The sequence below is a fragment of the Cryptomeria japonica genome, chromosome 1 (assembly GCF_030272615.1).
Source record: "Cryptomeria japonica chromosome 1, Sugi_1.0, whole genome shotgun sequence".
Lineage (NCBI taxonomy): Eukaryota > Viridiplantae > Streptophyta > Pinopsida > Cupressales > Cupressaceae > Cryptomeria > Cryptomeria japonica.
In genome coordinates this window covers 496,548,571-496,569,343 of record NC_081405.1, presented here as the reverse complement: position 1 = coordinate 496,569,343, position 20,773 = coordinate 496,548,571, and the positions used below count along the sequence as shown (strand labels likewise).

The 20,773-nt window shown below is 34.3% G+C and overlaps 1 protein-coding gene and 1 long non-coding RNA gene across 2 annotated transcripts; one reads left to right on the top strand and one right to left on the bottom strand.

Annotated features, from left to right (window-relative positions):
* The first annotated feature begins 1,386 nt into the window (after positions 1-1,386).
* LOC131073506 (NADPH:quinone oxidoreductase) lies at positions 1,387-16,376 on the top strand. The gene is made up of 3 exons (XM_058009948.2): positions 1,387-2,050; positions 2,131-2,322; positions 15,831-16,376. Exons 1-3 carry the CDS (start codon positions 1,819-1,821, stop codon positions 16,130-16,132), a joined length of 726 nt encoding a protein of 241 aa, XP_057865931.2. The 5' UTR covers positions 1,387-1,818; the 3' UTR covers positions 16,133-16,376.
* LOC131073507 (uncharacterized) lies at positions 5,482-15,837 on the bottom strand. The gene is made up of 2 exons (XR_009112887.2): positions 15,686-15,837; positions 5,482-5,922 (listed from the first exon to the last, which is right to left on the bottom strand). It is a non-coding gene; the product is annotated as an uncharacterized LOC131073507 (long non-coding RNA).
* Positions 16,377-20,773: the final 4,397 nt, after the last annotated feature.

Genomic DNA, 20,773 nt, shown 5'->3' with positions numbered 1-20,773 from the left:
CTCTTATATATATATATGGCATCACATATATATGTCACTTATATACATGTATATATAAATGCCCTCTTTTATATATTTATATAATGACATCACACACATATATCAATGACATCACATATATGACACATGTATCTGACACACACATGGTGTCACTTATATATAAATATATAAAAGATGTCACTTATATATAACATCTTATATATATAAAAGATGCCACTTATATATACATAAAAGATGCTACTTATATAGCATCTTATATAAAAGAGACTACTTATATATATATAAAAGATACTACTGTGTATACTTTACTAACTCATAGCAACATTTAGTATATAAATTAAATAAAATAGATTATGAAGATTTAAAAAGATTATACATATAATCATTTTACTTTCTTTTATATATATTCCACTCCTAATAGACCACTTGCTTTAGATTATATATATAATCATTTTATTGTCTTTCATATATATTCCACTCCAAATAGACCAATTACTTTAAAATTATATACTAAATGATGATATCACTTAATAAAGTATAAACGGTAACATATCACTTTCTTTAATTAATATATGTTAAAGGATGTTATCATTTGGTCAAAAAGACGTGTGTATTCTTTTCCATTCCTCATAAACCACTTTCTTTATAAACATGTGGTAACTATTGTTGCTTTGGAATGCAACTTTACTTCTTGTATTCTTCCATCTTAGAGCTGGACCTAATGAGGAAGGCCTACTACCAGCAATAGAGAGAAAACAGGAGATTCAGCCCTAAATTTGAGATCTTGAATTCCTAATGACAGATAGAGCGTGTCCACTTTTCGTAATGTAACTTTTATTCCATTCCGCCTTAACTGGCATAGGCGCCCTCTTTTATTATTTTCTTCGTGCCCCACTGTTATTCTTTCCTTGTTTCCCACTCTTATGTCTTCATATGGTGTACAAGGTTATGTAGATAGTGTGTTGTCAATGCACATATGTTCATTTAGTTAAAAGGTTTCCCACTCTTATGTCTTCATATGGTGTACAAGGTTATGTAGATAGTGTGTTGTCAATGCACATATGTTCATTTAGTTAAAAGGTTTCCCACTCTTATGTCTTCATATGGTGTACAAGGTTATGTAGATAGTGTGTTGCCAATGCACATATGTTCATTTAGTTAAAAGGATATATATATATATATAGTCTTGAGAAAAGGGAATCATATTTGAATATATATGTTTATATGTACATGCATATGTTTATATGTTTATGTATATTGCATGTAATAGGTATGAGTTTTTTACAATCGATGTAGTATGAGTAAGATTTGTTTTTGAAAATAACTGTGTATGTTTTTAAATCAACGTTTTGGATTGCACTCAGCAATCAATCATCAGAATGAAGAACAATGAAGAAATGATCTATTTTATTTATTATCTGACATTTTCTTTCATTTTCTCTTCCCCACCTCACTCTTATTCCTCGTGTTAGGTGTCCTATTAAACTCCTTTTTTAGTCTTTGTCTGCAATCCATTTCTTCATTGTTCTTCATCCATCATCCTGATGATGGATTGCTGAAAGCAATCGAAAACATCAATTCAAAAGCATACACAGTTTTTTTCAAAAACAAATCTTGTTCATAATATGTATTTTTTCATTCAACAATTTCTTAAAACAAATTTTGTAAATACAAATATTGACTACGGATAATTTATGTCAACGAAAACAACTTTGAATGAATAACAAGTAGAGTCAGCTGTCAAATTTATAGCTTGCCTGAAACGAGTACTGGATTTTGATTTAATTGTATATATAAGTCAACTGAAATGGAAAGAAGATGGTAGCACTTCCCACAATGAATATGCTGCGCGCTATTACCGTGCCTGCTGGTCTCCTCCAAAAATGCCCCAACCCACATAAACGACATATAACAAAATTCAATTACAGGCGCTCCAAGTCGATGTCAACAATGGCAAGTGCAGATAGCTTGCCAGAGCACGTCATGAAGGTGGCAGCCATTTCTGGATCTCTCAGAAAATCCTCCTTTAATCGGGGTTTACTCCGTTCTGGTAAGTCTACAAAAGCTTAAATTACAAAATCCTGGGTGCCATTGTTATGTATTGACTGAATGTTGTTTTCATGCGTAAAGCTGTTGAGATTGCGAAGGAAAGCATACCACATATGGAGATTGACATCTTGGAAATTGCACATCTTCCATTTGTAAATACCGATCTGGAAGTAAACAACAGATTTCCTCCATCAGTGGAGGAGCTCAGGGCCAAGGTTCTGCAGGCTGACTGCATACTCTTTGCATCTCCAGAGTACAATTATTCTGTAACTAGTAAGCTTTCTCGATCACTTCTTCATGCAAATACAACCCATTTTTAAATAGTGTTTATGGGATAAGAATGTTAACATTTTAAGGAACTGAAGTTGTTGTTCTGTAATTGAAGATTCAAGCATTCGTAATAGTGCCCAACACGAAACTTGTTCCCTTTAAACGTTTCCAGTAGTTTGTATTCCTAGCTGTGTCTCCAAAACCATTTTCCATGTCAGAAACTCCTGGTGAGGGGCTGGAAACTTTGCAAAATCATCTCCCCCAGTTTTCATTCATTTTCTAGGAGCTTTTGGAAGCTTTCTATGCTAGAACTCATCGTTTTAAATAAATCCATCATCATTTCTATGAGTTTTTGAATGTTGCACAAAAGTTTTCCAAGAGTTTTTGCAAGTGTCTTTTGTTTATGGTACTAGTTCCTGTGGATGATCTGCTTCCTGTCATTCCATATTACCAGAAACGAGAAACAAAACTGTAGCAGCAGAGGGGAGTAACGGGATTAATTTTTAGACTTACAATAATAAAATTAATAAAATTCTATATTATAGAAATATATTTAAAATTAAAATAAAATAATTTTAATCTTCAGAATTAAAATTTATAGTGATACCCACTTTAAAGGTATCTATTAATCCATTTTCATGATGTTTTTATCCATCCAGCCCTATGATATTAGCACATTTGCCATCCAGACTTTCCTTAATGCTTGTCTCAGCTTTTTAATCTTCACTTTTGACCATGGCTCTGTTGAATCAAGTCTTCTGAAAGTGAGTTTATTTTAAATAGTTGTATTTTCATTATTGGTATTATTGGCATGCTCTTGTTAAGGTAACATATTAAGGCTTCCTCCCCTTTTCCTTGAGGAAATAGCTCTGATCTATTATTTATGACATGCTTATTAGCTGCTTTGGGTACTTTGCTATCTTCTCTATTTGATAATATTGGTCATCAAGAGTCCATGGCTTCTCGGAACCATCCTGCAACAAATATCTTGATCATAAGGCAGACCTGGGATCTTGTCTGTCACCCTTCCCTGCACAAGCTGATTCTGCTTTAATTATGGAATTGGCTACATCTATGCGTTCCCTTAAAATAAAAGGAGCTTTGAATTAATACTAACTAGTACCTACCTCAATCTATAGGACTTAATAAGAGTTGAACCCCAAGACATGATATGTAACAAAGGGCATGTATGTAACAAAGGGCATGGCTCCTTCGATGCCCCTCTTTGCATCCTTACCATCTATGATTTTCCATTATTCATTGCCCATAGAAAGTGGGATCATCCTTTTGTACAGGCTTTTGTACCATAAATCTCCAGTTCTTTCCTCCAAGTGCATTCTCTCAACCCTCTAATTTTATAGACGTACCATACAGACTGATCCCTTTACTAAAATTCTAACTGCTACTGGAAGTCTAGGAAATATTCAGCAAAAGTATCTGTGGAAACTTGAAAGGTAAATTTCAATTTCAACTCATTGTCTTTAGGTTAGAGATAAAAAAATAGTGTGCGCACGTTTCTACATTTTGAAATGCAGTGGGATATATCCCACAATGCACATGCATGTATGTGGGAAAATGATACCACAACTGTTTATATATGTCCCTTTTCACCACTCAAATTAGTTGGTAGTATGTAAACCAGCTTGTGCCGGTTGCTAACAGGGAACTGGGTTTTTGTGCAAAATCCTAGATGCCAATTAGGGATTTTGAATTTAAAAATAAAACAAAAAAGATACATAAATTGCGCTGGTCCTAATTTCTAAACATCAAACCCTGTTCAAGATGGACAATCAGCCAAGTCACTGGATAAGCAGTTTGAAATTTAAGATTTGGAGTGACGAATGGTGGGAAATGGTAGTCAATGAGAATAGTATGATGTCAATTTGAAAATCCAAATCCTAAACAAAGCAGTGAAACTAGTTAAGTCCAAATGAGGGCTTAGAGTTCATAAGTAGGGCGGATGAGCTACAGAGATGCAGGTTTTCAGGCAAAAATCCTTATACCTGAAATCTGGTGAGGAAGAGGAATTCACAAAAATCCTAGTTTGGAGATTGGAAATTGGGAAAATGTGGATGCAATGAATACAAAATCTTGAAAGCTGGAGCATATAGAATATTTTAAGGCTTATTTGGAAATTGGAAACTGGGAAATGCCAATGATGAAACTGGCGTAATACAATCCTGAAATGTGAAATCTGATGAATGCAAATTCGAAGAGGGGGATGCCATTCCTCATAATGGCATTGCAGTTCCCCTTCCTGATGCCATTAATCTCTGACTGTAAGTGGTTGACACAGTGGTTAACATGGGTAATTTGATAGAACCAAAGCCAACATGCATGTGCCTTGGATAGCTTTCTGTATCATCATTCAGGTGAATTAGGTATCTTCATAGTCCCTACTTTATTCAAGCCTCTTCCATTATTAATTCTTAACTGAGGCCAAGTTTACTTGAATGCTGACACCTTTGATGAACGCTCACACAGGCTGCTAACTATCTCTCTGGTTTTTACCCTCAATACCAAGAGGTAATGTTTTCTCCAGGAATCTGCATCCCTCTTCTCAGCACCCAGCTTTTGTATTGCAGTATGACCATTACTTCATTTCATTATGTTCAAGTCCACACAACCTTTACCAGAATCCATCTCTAAAGCTTTATTAGAGGAGGAAAATGCCTAAACAAGGCAACAGACTGAATCTTCTGAGGAACCATCCATATCTTTTCATTAAGTTTTCCTGAATTTCATCTTAATGCTCAAAATATGATTCAAGCCACTAACACTATTTAACACACTGTACCTTGTGGTTGCTCTCTGACCACCTTCTGGCTTTCTGCCTTCTCTCTTCTGTGCTCTGTACAAGGGTGGGTCCCTTTCAAAATCCCTTATTCCAATTCATAGCTCCAGTCAAAAGTGTTTACGTTAATCAAAAACAACTTGTCCCTTGTTGTCCCACCACCAGTCCACCAAATTTCAGCCATAGCAGCAAAAATCTTTTGGGTAAAAAATTGGCAAACCAGAAGATTCAATTTTTTTTTTTAAAATGGAATTGATTGGGAAAAGTTTGGATTTTCAAAAGAATGTGGAAAAACACACAAAAGAGAGGGAAGATGCCTTCTGTTTTTTAAATTTAAAGACATTTTAATAGACTAGAGATACAGAGAGTAAATAAAAATGAGAGTTTAACCCATGAATTGTGGTTATTATTTTTTCTCATTTATGTTCATATTGCTAATTGTATTGCATTGCAAAATGCATATTGCATGGTGCATAAATGAAAACTAGATGTTAATATTTTTCAAATTTTCAATGACAATCTACTTTGTATAAAATCAACCTACAAACTAAGAACAAAGTTCCAAAAATTCAGACAGACAATGACTCTTTCTGCTGTGAAGAGAGCTACACTAGAGGGCTTTAGGTCACGATGATGAAGCTCTTGGATTAGAACCTCTCTAGAGTCACGTTCAAGCACATCACTATATTGGTTGCACTCTTTAAAGAGATCATAATTATCACCATCGTCAAGGGCATCTTTGTTTGCAATCCACTTAGAATTTGGACTGATCTTGTTGAGGTCTATTGGCTGGTCTTTCTTGATGCTACCTGATTTTTTCCATATAGAAATTAAATATGGAATTGAAAGTGAAACAAAAACAACAATTACAACTTATAATTACAATTACAAGTATTTTAAAACACTTAACTGAGCTTTCCTTAGCTTTTGTGGATGTTGTGGTAAACAAAAACCAAATCATTCATTTGTTGTATCAAACAATTGTGTTTCTTCAAATGCATATGTTAAAAAATACTTCAAGTACGCTCACAAGTAGAAGAATTATATGGCCCGATGGAAATGTGTAAGGAAAGCAACGTGCGGAAAACGCTCTCCTAACGTCAATTCAATAGGAGAGTAAAGCAAGTATGTGTTTTAAAATTCTTTTGCAACACATCAAGATGACTCAAACAGATGATTTTAATATCCAAACACACAGAGAGTAAACACCAGATTTACGTGGGAAAACCTTTACAGTTAAAAAACCCACCACCAAAGAGAAATCACTTTATTCACAGTAAACAGATGATTATAATAAAGTTTCCAGATTCTCTTCTAAGATATTTGTTCTCAGAATGTACAGTTTGGATTACAGTCATCACCAATGCAGAACACTCAGGATTACAGAACTCCAGACATACATCACACAGTAGCCTCTCACACTCCTCACACATCGAGCAAGACAAAACATCTCGGAATTCTTGTCATTCTTTAATGACATTCCATGCCTTCTACTCTGTGCAACTCTGAGCCTCTCACTCTGTTATGCTCAACCACACTTCAACCTCTGTCACATCTCGGTTACATTTCTGGCAACATATATACCAGCCAAGATTACAATGTATCGGTTAAGCATAACTGTTATGGAATCCAACAGTCTTCCATCCATCCAACTGCGTTTCGGTTTCGTCTGGCTACTCTGACAGTTAGTCGCTCCAACCACCAGGAAGTCTAACCGTCGGGCGACTGCCAGTCGGTTCATGAACTCGTGTGAACCAAATATCCCACATTCATCCGGAAGTCGGGTTGGTTCGTATTCATATACACCGACAGTCTCATCCTTAGTGTCCGAGTGTTCACCTTTTTGGATCCCGGTTCGATCTCACATCCGTAGTCGGTCTCCGCTCCATCGGCCATCGGTATAGCTTTCAACTGGTAGAACCGATCACCCGATGATACCCGATCGCCGAAGGCGACTCCATCGGGTCATCGGCAAAACACATGAAATGTTACCGCGATCTCCGATAACCAAGAGTGGACCTCATCAACTCATTGGAACCAACACTGCGATGTTACCCCGATCTGCATTGTTATCCTGATAACCTAAGGTGGTCTCATCGGGTCATCGGCTCACGCCCAAAACTGCTATCCCAATAAGCAAAGCACTCCGAGACAAAATAGAGCAGACTCATCGGGACTTCAGCGTAGCCTTCATCACATCGACCCGATTGCTGATATCAACCCAATTGCCGAAGGCGACTTCATCGAGTATCGACGTAACTCCAGACCGGAACCTCCGATAGCCGATGACAACCCAAAGCGCCTAAGATAGGTCCATCGGATCATCGGCACAACTCTGATGCAGTCTTCCCAAAAGCCGAGGTTATCCCGATGACCGAAGTCGACTTCGTCGGGTCATCAGGATGACTTCAAACCTGCTATGCCGACATGCGAAGCGTTCCAACCGGAAGACAGCCAAACCATCGAGATTTCGGTGTAGCAAATAACCACTTCTCCCGATAGCCGATACCAAACCCGAGAAGTCGAGTTCATCGGCCAGAGTTGTCCCGATAGAAAGAAAAACATCGGCCTAAGTCACATCGATCATAAAGTGTTCAACAACCAAGAAGGTAACAAGGTAACACTCTACTGCTCCATCAAAGTAGGCTACTCCGATCAACCCGAACATGGTCAGGAGAATTCATATTCCCAACAAAATGTGCATTGCCATCCATTAAATATTTTTGGCATCTTGGCCACAAAATTCCCAATTCCAAGATGATATCATGTAAGACCTACAGAACGATTAACACCACCAAATATCTCCTATATCGAGAGATTATGAAAATTTTATGGAATCCAACTGGTTTGAAGTCTTCCTAGCTTCCACAAACATACTTGAAAAACAAAATTCTTGCTTGTATATTGGTAGCTTTACCATAAGTCATCCAACACAACAAGGGTAAGGAACATTTTCTTCATGCACTTAATTAGGCCCTATGTGACTTCATCGTCATCATCATTGAATTAGGGACTATAAACCAATGTTGTCTTCATACAATATCTAGGTGAGTGCATATGTTAATCCCATCTCCTATTGCTTATGTCCAGCAATGGCATGTACTTGTCCTTGTTATTTTCCATCCCACCTTTCATCACCTTCTTTGTCCATGGCCTTATGCAAATAGCCATGGGGGATTTCTCCCCATCCACTAATCTCAAAAATATTTACTAATGGCTCTCAAAATCTGATAGCCTTCTCAATTTCATTTAAAAAACTAACAGGAAAAATGTACTTTGCCACTATCTTGCCATCCAATTGATTTGTGAAGATTAACTCATCTAGTTATTTCAAATGAACATTCAATTCAAATTCATTTTCTGTTGGTAAAGATTCCGCAATCCAAGGAAGTACATAGTAAATCTTGTCACCCTTGGTTGAACTAGCTTCTTGCCCTCTATGAAGGAGCACATCATACACAACACTTTTATGTGATTGTAGATGAACTTAGTAATAGCGTGAGTCATTTGCATTACCTTCTTCACCCATTCAAGTTTTGAAATGTTCTCTAAGGCTAGATCAAGGTAGTGTGTCACACATGGACTAAAAATTATGGAGAGATATTTATTCATCAAGAGTTTTTCAACAACGTTGTCTATAATAAATTGAACCACATCTAGCAGCTCTACATCCATGACCGTCTCATCAAACAATTCAAACAGTGCATCCACAAATTTTGATTCTATTTGATGCAGCTGTAGATTTCAAAAACTATATCAATTTCACAAAAGAAAAGGAAGTTGATGAGAGTTTGGTTCCTTTGATTTGTCCACCCATCTAACATTATAGTGCATTTAGTCTTTGCCCGCTCTAATCAATGTTTGTTAACATCTTATATCGTGTAATTAAGCATACCAACCTTGAATGTCTCATATGATGGATTGAACCTAGGAGCTATAGCTGCAATAGCATCCACCATGCCTTGCTAGTATGAAGACCTAGCAACATGGAAGGACAACTTAGAGTAGACCCAAAAATTTGCAATTTTCTTCTTTGCCTATTCATGGATGTTCTTCCTCCACCTTGTACTCTCTGAAGTGATTTTTGAATTTGGTATACTACAAGGTGCAAAGAAGGAATTAATGTTCCTCCACTTATGTTTGGGCTACCTTTTGTAAAAGTAGGTGTTGATTGAGACTCCTACAAAGACTCTTGTGCACCAACTACCTCATCTAAAGGATTGCCCCTATCATTTGTAGAATTATAAGCCATTTCCATCTCAATTCTTGCCTTTATAGCTCAAAAATTGCCTAAAGAGCTTATTTTATCTAATATATGACATTTGTGAGGCACTTTCTACAAGCAATGGTGTCCTATTTGGCCTCTTTTGCCAAATGCCATTTGAAGCGATATGTGTCTCCATTGACATCATTTAAACAAAATTTGCATTTGACCTTAGTTGTACTTGAGTCTAATGTGCAAAGTGCCCACACAAAATCACTCTAAAAGGCATGATGGCCAAATTTGAAAAAAAAAAAATTCAATTCAATTGTTCATTTACAAGTTAAATAAGAATTGGTTTGGCAACAAAAATCCTAACCCTCTTAACCAAATTAAACTAGGAGTGTTTGTTCCAACACGGGTCATTAAGATTCATTCAATTTAAATTTGTATATTGTTGAGCAAAGGACTTTATGCGCATCAAATATTAAAGGATTTTGTTGGAGACTTATCACATAAATCAACATTCATCATTGATTTTTGGATCCATCATATGTGAGATCTTGCAAAATTCCCAATTAGTGACTGTTGCATGGGTACACGAACCCAACCCCCTAGAACGCGAACCCGAGATTGGTACGCGTCTCCCGCACCAGAGACCCGTCGGGAGACGTCTCTGCACATAGGAGAGTCCACGTCAACGAACCCTCCTGTCTCCACCCTAAAAAACACAGGCAAAAGTCAAAAAGTTTGATGCGACTCACGGGCAGAAGCAAAAACCGCCGACGTGAGCTCCATTTTCAGACATTTGTATGACATTTTGATTTGACTCATTTCACATTTGTGTACTTAAACTTCAAAGTTAATGTTAATTCTTGTTTTGAAAGTTCATTGTCATTATATTTTCAGATTTTCTATAAATAATTAAATTATATTTAAAAAAAATTGGCGTCTCAAAGTACCCCCCGTCTCCTATTTTGAAAAAATAGCCGTACCGGTACCAGCCTCCGGCATCTCCGAGTACCCCCGTACCCATGCAACTCTGGTAATAAATAATAGTTAAAGGGAATAATAATTGAATATAACAGTTCTTAATAGAACATTAACAAACAATAGTCTCTAAGTAAACATAGATGGCAAAGAATAGCTAGTAATAAGTGAAATGGAACTGTTTTTAGGACAAAAACAAAAACTACTTTCTCTAAGCAAATAGAGAGTCAAGAACAATTAGTAATAACTGAATATAATAGTTCTTAAAAGGACAATAACAAACTACAGTCTCTAAGTAAATAGAGATGGCCAAGAACAACAACCAACATTAACTGAACTATTTCTATTCAAAATTCTTGTCGATGAAATATACATACATACATACATATATATATTCTTTATCTCATGTTAATTATCAATCAATCAATGATCCTCATTAAATTATTCCCACAAAAAGGTAACCACACGATAACTCCTTGATGGAAACCATAATTGTATGCTTAATGGTCAACACTATAAGGGTTGTAACTCAAAGTTTTGTGGTAGTCTACTCTCGTGAACATGTTGAACACTCAAATCATGTATTGACAATTACGAGCAATCATGGAACCATTTAGACTTCACTAAATACTACTGTAGGTTGTTTGATGAATACTTATATTTGAATTGTGTTGGAGTATATGAGATAAAGAAAACCAAAACTAAATGGGACCGTTGCATTATTTACTTCAGTCTAATAGCAAAAGTGTCGGCAATAGCTGTAGTTGCAAGAATATGAAGCAAGAATTTGATGCCACCAATGTATGCCCTAACCTGCTTCTTAATGTGTAAAAAACTTTCAAAACACAAAACAAACAAACCCGAAAATGCATCTTGACAAATATATAGGAATTTCAAAACCCGTAAACCCCACCAAAAAACATGAAACAGTAAAAAAAAAATCATGGAGAATTGGTCAAATTTGTAATAAATGTGATTCGTAAGATTTAAATGTGTTTTAATCACAATTTCATTGGAAAATATGGGTCAAAACATGTTGACCACAATGTTTTCAAAAAATGGTGATTTATTTGGGAAAAAAATTGCATCCACTGGCATTCTATGACTAATCACAATATTTTACCATCTTCTGCTTCTTTGGACTCACTTTCAGTATTTGCCCCCTACCTCTTTTCAAATCTCTTAGTTGGCAGATAAAATGGAACTTTTATAAAGGTGACAATGCACAATATTACTGCCCTCCTTACAACTCATAACTTAGCAAGCTCAGCTGATGCATCAAGCCGCCCAACATCATGACCAGCTCATTAGGCAACATCAGCAGCTAATTGAGCTGCTCCAACTTTAGCTCCATTGTGCTCAAGCTAGCTTAACCCCACTAACAAAAAAGGCAAACACATCTTCCAGGAAATTGACATGGACTTAAATCTTACTCCAAGTAAAAAGCACTAGCTACTTGCCTGTCTTAGTGTTAGGCATCACCACCAACAATCTTCTGGTGCTTTCTATTGGTATTAAATGAGAACCTGCTAGTACTCTGATTCACAATGCAGAGAACATTCATGAAGTAGATGGAATGTGTGCTTGCACAAACTTCACCATCCAGCATGACAAATAGTTTTTGCTTCGTTGTTTTTACCCTCTTGTACAGCTAATAATTGTAGTTTGCACTTGTTTATTTAGTATGCAGTAATCCTAGAGTTTTACACTTCACATAGGGTTTATTATACACTGTATGCTAATACCTTTTGTTTCACTGCTTCTTAGCACTGTTATGCTGATTCTTTAAATTCCTCTAAATCGGTATAATAACTTTTGCACTTATGAAAAATGAAATGAATCAGGCATTCAATATTGGAAATGTGTCAAGAATAACAAAGAATGCACACAAGAGATGTATTCCATATACTCGAGAATAATTTGAAACCCTTAAGTTATAGATACAAAAACTCGTAAGGATACTTTCCAAAGTATCTCCAAATATGAGAGCTAAGACAAATTTAGTATCTCAGTATTTCACATCATTGTCAATGAAATGATTTGAGTCTCTTGTATTGATTTTAATAATACTGAAGAAAGATAAACTATTAACCCACAAGTTACCCATTTGACCTGCTATGCCTAACGTAATTTAATCCACAACTCACATTTTTAAACTAATATAACTAAACAACAATTATGCACATCGCATGTCAACCACTAAGCATGATTCACCATTAAAGTGTGTGAAAAAACTAAATAATGGCAGTTTTATTGAATTGTTGACAATTGTTATCATGCTTGATTGTCTAGCCATCATATGAGATCTTCCTACACAATGGTCTCCAATTTTGCTGCACAAGCCATAATTGTGCTCTTCCAATGTCGTGAATGTCTATTTTTGTTGCTTACTTGATATTGTGTATACCCATAGTTGTTCCTTTGATATCAGGTATCTATTCATGATTGCTGCTTCTTTGTTGCTCTGTGACATGCTCTTTAATTGTTGTCATTCATGGTGATGTGGATATTGATATGTTGCAGCCTTCATAAACTCTTCAACCTTATTGTACACATGTTCTTTTGTCATTTGATTCAGTGAAGGGTTTGAGATTCCTTACAAGCAACCAAGACCTGCTTAAGCTTTGCTTTTGATCCTATATTCTGCTCTTCTTCTGATTCGTCATCATGCTCTTCTTCATTTTTTTAATGTGGTAGGGGATTTGTGTCCAAATCACATACAGTGCATTTCTTGACCTTAACTGTTTGCTCATTTTTTGCAGTACTAAAAGGTTACTTTCATTGCTCTTCTAATACTGTGCATGTCAATTGCTGTTGCTTATTTCATATTATGTATACCCATCCTTGTTCCTTTGATATCAAGTATATATGATGATGGTTGCTTCTTTGTTGCTCCATGACATGCTTCTCTACTTGTTGTCATTCATGGTGATGTGGATATTGATATGCGGTAGCCTTTGTGAAGGGTTTGAGATTCCTTCACAAGCAACCAAGTCCTGCTTACGCTTTGCTTTTGATTATTTCTTCTGCCCTTTTTTTGATTCTTTTTCATGCTTTTCTTCATTTTTTTATATGGTAGGGAACTTTTGTCCAACTTGTGTACAATGCCTTTCTTGACCTTGATTGCTTGTTTATGTTATGCAATACCCTACAAGGTTACTTTCTTCTTCCTATACCAAGCCTCGTGAACTTTTGCACATCAAAATTGATGGTTCTCAATTATTTTAAGTTAAACCAAGGATATCCAAGAATAATATATGTGCTGTCCATTGCCACATCATAATAATTGAAATACAAAACATATTTGTCAATAGTAAGTTTCAAATCTTCAAATACTTGAACATTCTCACCATATGCCTGTGCCGTTGATAATTCTTGCTTAATTTTTAAATTATCTTGCAAAGTTAGTTTCTTTTTCTTCTACCGTTTCCTCCTGACATCTTTTCGTTCTCTTCTACCATTTCCTCCTGACATCTTTTGGACATTGAGATTGACTACTTTCCCAAAGTTTCTAACCATATTTAGGAACAATGCCTAAACCATCCGTAGCTGTGGCCTGAAAATTGGAATGCAAAACATAGTTGTCTATGGTAAGCTTTAAATATTCAAACATTTGAGACTTCTTTTTAATTACCCATATCTGCTTGATATTCCTTGCTTGAAATGTCAGTTGTCTTGAGTACTCATTGGTGATGAAGTTATACCACCTGCTAGGTTATTGAGATAATGAAATTCTCTTTTTGAATGAATACATAAATCTCTAACGTTGAAGCTTTTTTGTTTGCAAACCAAGTACCTGGACCTATTTCATGGTCTTTTGGTCCAAGGGTAGCGTTTCCTCATCTTTTTCGGCTTCATGAATCTCATTTTAAGCTTCATTTTGCTCAAGACTATACTCCATTTTATTTCTTTTCACATCTATTTATAATTGCTTCCGTCTCAGCTTTGTCGAAGTCAAGTGATGTGTAAGCAATCTTTTACTTAATACCAAATCCATGTGTTTAGATAGATGATAGATTCATAAATTGAAGATTTGTAAAATGTTATTCTTAAAAGTAGAATACCGTTCTCTTGCATCATAATTTTTCTTTACATCAAACGCATGCATTCAAATGAATCACACTTCAGTTAGAAGCTATAGTTAATTGCAAAAGATAATGTAATTGACATATGATCCAAACTGGTCTTACAATGATGAAAAATAACACCACAAATTCATTTTACTCATCAAAAAAGGCAATTTGAATTTCTCACATGGTTTTACTTTTACTATTATTAAATACGAGAGGTATCAAGAAAGGTTCAAATTCTAGAGGATTCGAATTAAAGCTCTTAATTTGATGTTTTTACCTGCAAACCCAAGTTTCAAAAGGTAATCTCTAACATTGCTTGTGAATTTTTGTTTGTCCACCGATTTAATTGCATTAATCTGAGTCTTATAAATTCTCTCCTTTGTCACTAAGCTTAATGACACACTCAATTATCCTGTGACTTGGATGCAAGATTTTATGACAAAGATATGTTTATAGAGGTCAACAAAGTTCTGTAAAACTCATTTCAAGATTGCATGCATGATTAGCATGCCATGTACCATAACAGTCCTCAGATGATGCTTACAAGTTGCAATTTCCTTGGGAAAAGTAATTGGCATATAGAATTGCAATCTTCTTGGGGACAGTATGTGAGATTTCATCACTTACCCTCTTCTAATCCCATTCACTCCTTGCGAGTTTTCATTGTCTTTTAATTGATCAGACCTTTGCCAATATCCCTATGTATATAATTGATTGAGCAGCATTTATCAGCTCTTTGCAGAGCCCTATGTTGCAATAAACGTGAGGGGCCGAGAGGTATTTCACATCCTTGGGTTTGCAAAACCTCTGCAAAAAAATATATATATTTTTCACTGTCCAGAAATCTCTAGAACCACGACTACAACCCCCACATTTTGAGCCCATTATCTTGCGACTACAAACAATAGTGATGGGAATTTGGAGAATCAACTTTTTTACAAGGCAATATCGAATGCGAAGTGAAAATTTGAGCAGACTGTGAGTAGTTTAAAGTAACATAGTTGGTCTCTGAATTTTCCTTATTCAGAAAAAACCTAACATTTGAAGGGCAGTGACTAAGAGATAGCAGCGTTAAAAAAATTTACTTGACAGGCAGGGGGTTGACCATCAAATTTAACCACTGCCTGCAATCCACGATTCAGGGGGATGCTAGAACCAACCCACTTAGCATTTTCATTTCCCATCTCTGTGTTTTTTAATCCCCATTTCTTTCACATTTCAACATTATTTACTATATGTATCATGTCTGCATTGTAATACACAATCATATTTTAATACATTGCTAAAAAACTATGAAACATGCATTACCTAAAACAGTTCCTAATTTTTTTCTTATACTCAACCTCGTCCAGCTCCATTTTCTGTTGGGCAGCCATTGTCGTCTGCTCACTCCCCTTTGTGCAATTGCTTTATACAAATCTAATGTTTATTGTAAATGGCTCCATATTTGCAGGTCCTTTGAAGAATACCCTTGACTGGGCATCCAGACATCCCAATGCTTGGTCCGACAAGCCTGCAGCTATAATGAGTGCTGGGGGAGGATATGGCGGCGGACTGTCCCAATACCATTTGAGACAAATTGGGGTTTACCTAAATTTGCATTTTATCAATAAACCTGAGCTTCGCATCAGAGCATTTGAACCTCCTGCGAAATTTGATGGTGATGGGAATCTTATTGATGATAAAATAAGGGAGCTGATGAAAGAACTTCTGCTCTCGTTGTCTGCATATACTCGCAGACTTCAAAATAAGTAGTACTGAGTTAACAGTGAAGAAAAGAAGAGGCGTGGAAAGTTTCCCCCATATTTAATGGGGTGTGGCCTAAATTTGACGGTCGACTCTGCCTGTCAAAGCATATTATTTATGATTGGTATTTTTAAAGACGAGTAAAATTATATATATATTAAATATATATCTCAAAATAATTTTATATAAATTTTAACTCTTTATTTGAAATCTATCTTTTCATATGATATATGATATTGTTCTTTATATGAAATATATTAAGACATATCTTATTATAAATAATATTTTATGTAAATTAAATATATGTATCAAAATAATTTTATATAAATTATGATAGTTTATTTGAAATTTCTTCATTATATGATATAGTCTTCTTAAAAGTTTGATAGTGTTTTATAGAAATTATCTAAATATAATCATCAAATTTAAATCTTGAATGTACCAAACAATTGAAAGATTGTTTATTAATTATAATAGTAATTATATATAACTTTCAAATAAATATTTATGTCTCTCATTTACCATGTTTAATTATAAAATAATGTTTATATTTAACTTCCCTTTTTATTACAATATGTCTTTTTATTACCACATTCGGTGATAAATATTTGTTTTTCGATTTTTTAATTAAAAAATTCCTTTGGTTTATTTGAAAGGGTAAAGTAACAAATTCAACATGCATAATTAATCAATTTTAGATGAATTAGTTGAGAGGGGTTTGGTTAGGACATAGTCTCATGTGTAATTTTAAGACATTTTATTATATATGAGAGATAACAATTTCATCATTATTTTAGATCAAATTCGATGAATCGCTATTAGAATGAGGAAAGATAATATAGGTCATAGACCTTGCTCCTAAAGAAGATGAGAAAGAGGGAAAAAAAACGTAATAACCACATTTGGTTACTACCAATATTTTTTTGTGTGTCAAATTCATTAGACCTTTAATATGCTTATGCTTAACCAAGCAACATCTTTCCAATTATTAGAGCTAGTTTCATACCCTTACTCAACCATAACAAGGGTAGTAGGTCTACACTATAGATGTATAATATTGCATTGAATAAGATAAGCTCAAATAACATGGCAAATACTTAAACATAGAACTAATCCTCGAGGGTTCATTCAAGATGGTGTTGCCTGCATATCTCTTTTTGGGAATCAGTGGCATCATAGTTTACATACCAAAATAACAAGATTTCATCCACACAATCCATATAGAGACCAACTTATATGTACATCACATGTACATTTAGCTAACAAAAAGGGAAATGGTGGCAATTCTAATACAATGATCTTTCCCTTTACCTAATTCACTAATATGAAATCTTTAAGTACATTTGAGTTGGAAAGAGGAATGTTGATACATCTCATACTACATTGTGGCTTCAATCCTTTTTTGAGATCAATGTCGATTGTGACAATGAAACAAGAATCTCATAGTTACTTGTTATTACTGACAACTTCACAAACGTGACAACACACACATGAGTAGTTAGTAATAATATTTTAAGCCCCTTTAATCTATGAGATTTTTCAAAGAAACTTGAGCAAATAGTTACAACAATTCAAATACAAATTGTTGGCAAATGAATAGATAAGTAGTGAATTCAATGAAAATACATTAGAAGGATGTACATATATAGGAGAAATATATGGCATTTCCCAACATATAAAGTTGATCCTTATGATCCTTTCAAACTTCAAACTTATGATGAGAATGGTGTTCGACTTGGTCAAAATGGAGCTATGCAAGTGCTTTTTAAAAGATCTAGTATAAGTGTTTAATTTTATGCCAAAAATTAGAGAATGAATTGCAACTCTCTATTATGTTAGATTTTACTAGCCAAATAATTCTAGGTTTTTTTGTTCAAGGGAAAGAAATAACTTAAAAATTATAGTGTTGGTTGTAAACTAGTTCATGCATGACAACTTAAGCTCATGCTTGGATGACAAAATATTTATAATTTTAAATTGGTTGCATTGTTTTATAAGATCGACTCTATGTGGTGTTTCACCAACTAACAAATATATTTTTTGTATGCTCATGAAATCCATGTTACTTTGATAATGATTCAAGAGGCAAGGTCATGGCATTGACTTGCTACAATTGCTAGTCCACACATCTCACAAATTGCACCAACTTGATGTGACATTGTTTCATCATTCAAGTCACATTTTAAGAGTGAAAGAGCCTCATGCATAGCTGAATATCCAAATTTAGATATTAATAGAAAATAATTGACACAACTTGGCAACAAAGAATTTATAAATTTGTTAAATAATAAAAATATATATTTAATAGGACAAGAACATTGCCCCTTAATCTAAATGTTGTCATATGGGAGATTCATCCCAATAAGATATTTCAATTTATTAGACTTGATGAGATTTCTTTTTTTCTAGAGAATATTATTTTTCTTTTAGATTTAGATGTTTCATAAAGAGAGGTAACCAACCAACAATAAAATTCTCCAAGGGAAGAATGTCTACAATCCAATGTAATCAATAAATTGATTTTCCTATAGTAGGTCAAACATAATTGACAAGAAGAGGGACTTAGTCTTCTCTACAAGCTAACCTAACCATCATGACTAGTAGAGGCTATGAACCATGGAATTCCTTTGTATTTTTATGAAGAAAATAATTTTTCATTGGAACTAAAAATAATGAATTTATCTCCACCATTATTCTTTTAAGTTGATTATGGAGATTGGGAAGCAACCAGGAGAATGTTATAGAATCGGGATGAGCTAAGGATTTGGAGCCAAACATTAGTGAAAAGTAAGATGAAACTAAAATAAAATCCAACCAACCAATGGATGGCTAGAGCGATTCCAAAATTAGATAATTCCTTAAACTTAATATTTCATTAAGAATATATAAATTATTTGAGTTGATAATAAAATTTGACTCAATTGACAATATTAACTTATCATTAAAAATGATTGCATGAGAGCTTGAACAAGTAGATGAGTTGGCTTGGGCGATGGGTTTTCTCCTTATCGGTCTTGGGTTTGACTCCCTTCCTAGATTTAAAAGGGAGGACTTCTTGCGGGTTGTGGATCCTATTACCGAGGACTAGTCTCATCTCAGCTCACCTTGTTCATTGGGTTGGGTCATGAGGATGCCCTTGGTATCAAAAAAAAGATTGCATAAAGCTATTAATAGAAAAAGAGGAAATAAATTAATTAATTAATTAATTTCAATGAAAGAAATAAATAATCAATTCCAATAAAAGAAAGAAATAAATCAACTCTTAAAGAAAGAAATAAAGAAATCAACTCTTAAAGAAAGAAATAAATAAATCAACTCTTAAAGAAAGATAGAAAGAAAGAAATAAGGCAACTCTTAAAATAAAATATTAAGGAGAGAAAGGTGAGAAGAATTACCACTAAATAAATGAAGGAACAAGTAAAATAAGAAACACAAAATTCAACAAGGAGAGAGAAGGAACAAAAAAAAAAAAAGCAACAAAGGATACAAGGAGAACAAATAAAAAAGAAAAAAAAGATCTTGATAGGATAAATAGGGAAGTGGAAAGGCAAAGACAATTGAACAATCCATTTTTAAACAACATAATCTATTTAGGGACATAGAAAGTATACTACAATTGCTTTTGTAAGTGTTATCCAAGGGAATACCAATATTATTTCGACTATTCACAAAATAACCAATGGAGGAGCATATGGGTGGGAAAGCTACACCAAGCACCAGAAAACACTAAACTTTGTTGCATCATCAACTTTTTCCTTTCTCCCATGGTTTGAGTTGATTAGAACTTATTCATATAAGATTTAGTTTATACTTCTAAATTCAATTAAGTATTCAAGTGTTAAGCAAGTAGAAATAAATATGTTGGCTACATTTTTAGGAGGCACTATAATAGTTGGTATAGAATGCTTTATACCATGTAATATTTGGTTGAAGATGTAGCCACCCAAGATCAAGGTATTTCGATGAAATCACAAGAGAGATCAAATATGAGAGAATAATATCATTCTATTAAAGGATACAAATGATAGAAAGAGAACCCCTTAGTTGCATAGACCAAAGTGAGACATAGGATTACATAATATTATGGTGTGTTTCTTAATCTTGTAGATAGAGACACAAAGTGATAAGTATCCTACATGTACCATAAGTAAACTTAAGTAACTAATATGAATAAGACCCAGGTGATGAATCAATTAAGTATAACACATGTCATTTACATCAACAAGTATGTGCATCATTTTATGTAGCAAATAAATAGATAAATTGTCCTTTTTAGCTAAATCAACTTTCTTTGTAATTATTTTTTTGATATTAATATCATATTACTTAGCAAAAAAAAATTATAGCCTCTATTATGGCTCATTGTGCTTAGACTTAATCAAATTATTACAGAATTGTCAAGCTTCTAAATGAAAAAAAATAACACCATGAAATATACATCTCAGTCTACAAGAATCAAATGAAATAAAAGATTTAAACTTCAAGAATGATGGCTTGTCCATGCAAATAAAATATCTTCTCAAACAAATTGAGTTCAACACTTGAACATATAACAAAATGCTATGATCAACAACAAACACCAAATAAATAAGAAACACAAATTAAAATTTAATTGGATCATTGCCTAACCAAGTTTGAAAGACACCTCAC

Excerpts from the sequence above, each read along its gene's own strand:
- LOC131073506 (XM_058009948.2), top strand. The coding sequence starts at position 1,819 with ATGGTAGCACTTCCCACAATGAATATGCTGCGCGCTATTACCGTGCCT. Across the intron at positions 2,051-2,130 it reads TCGGGGTTTACTCCGTTCTG|CTGTTGAGATTGCGAAGGAA; the intron begins GTAAGTCTACAA and ends TCATGCGTAAAG. Across the intron at positions 2,323-15,830 it reads GTACAATTATTCTGTAACTA|GTCCTTTGAAGAATACCCTT; the intron begins GTAAGCTTTCTC and ends CCATATTTGCAG.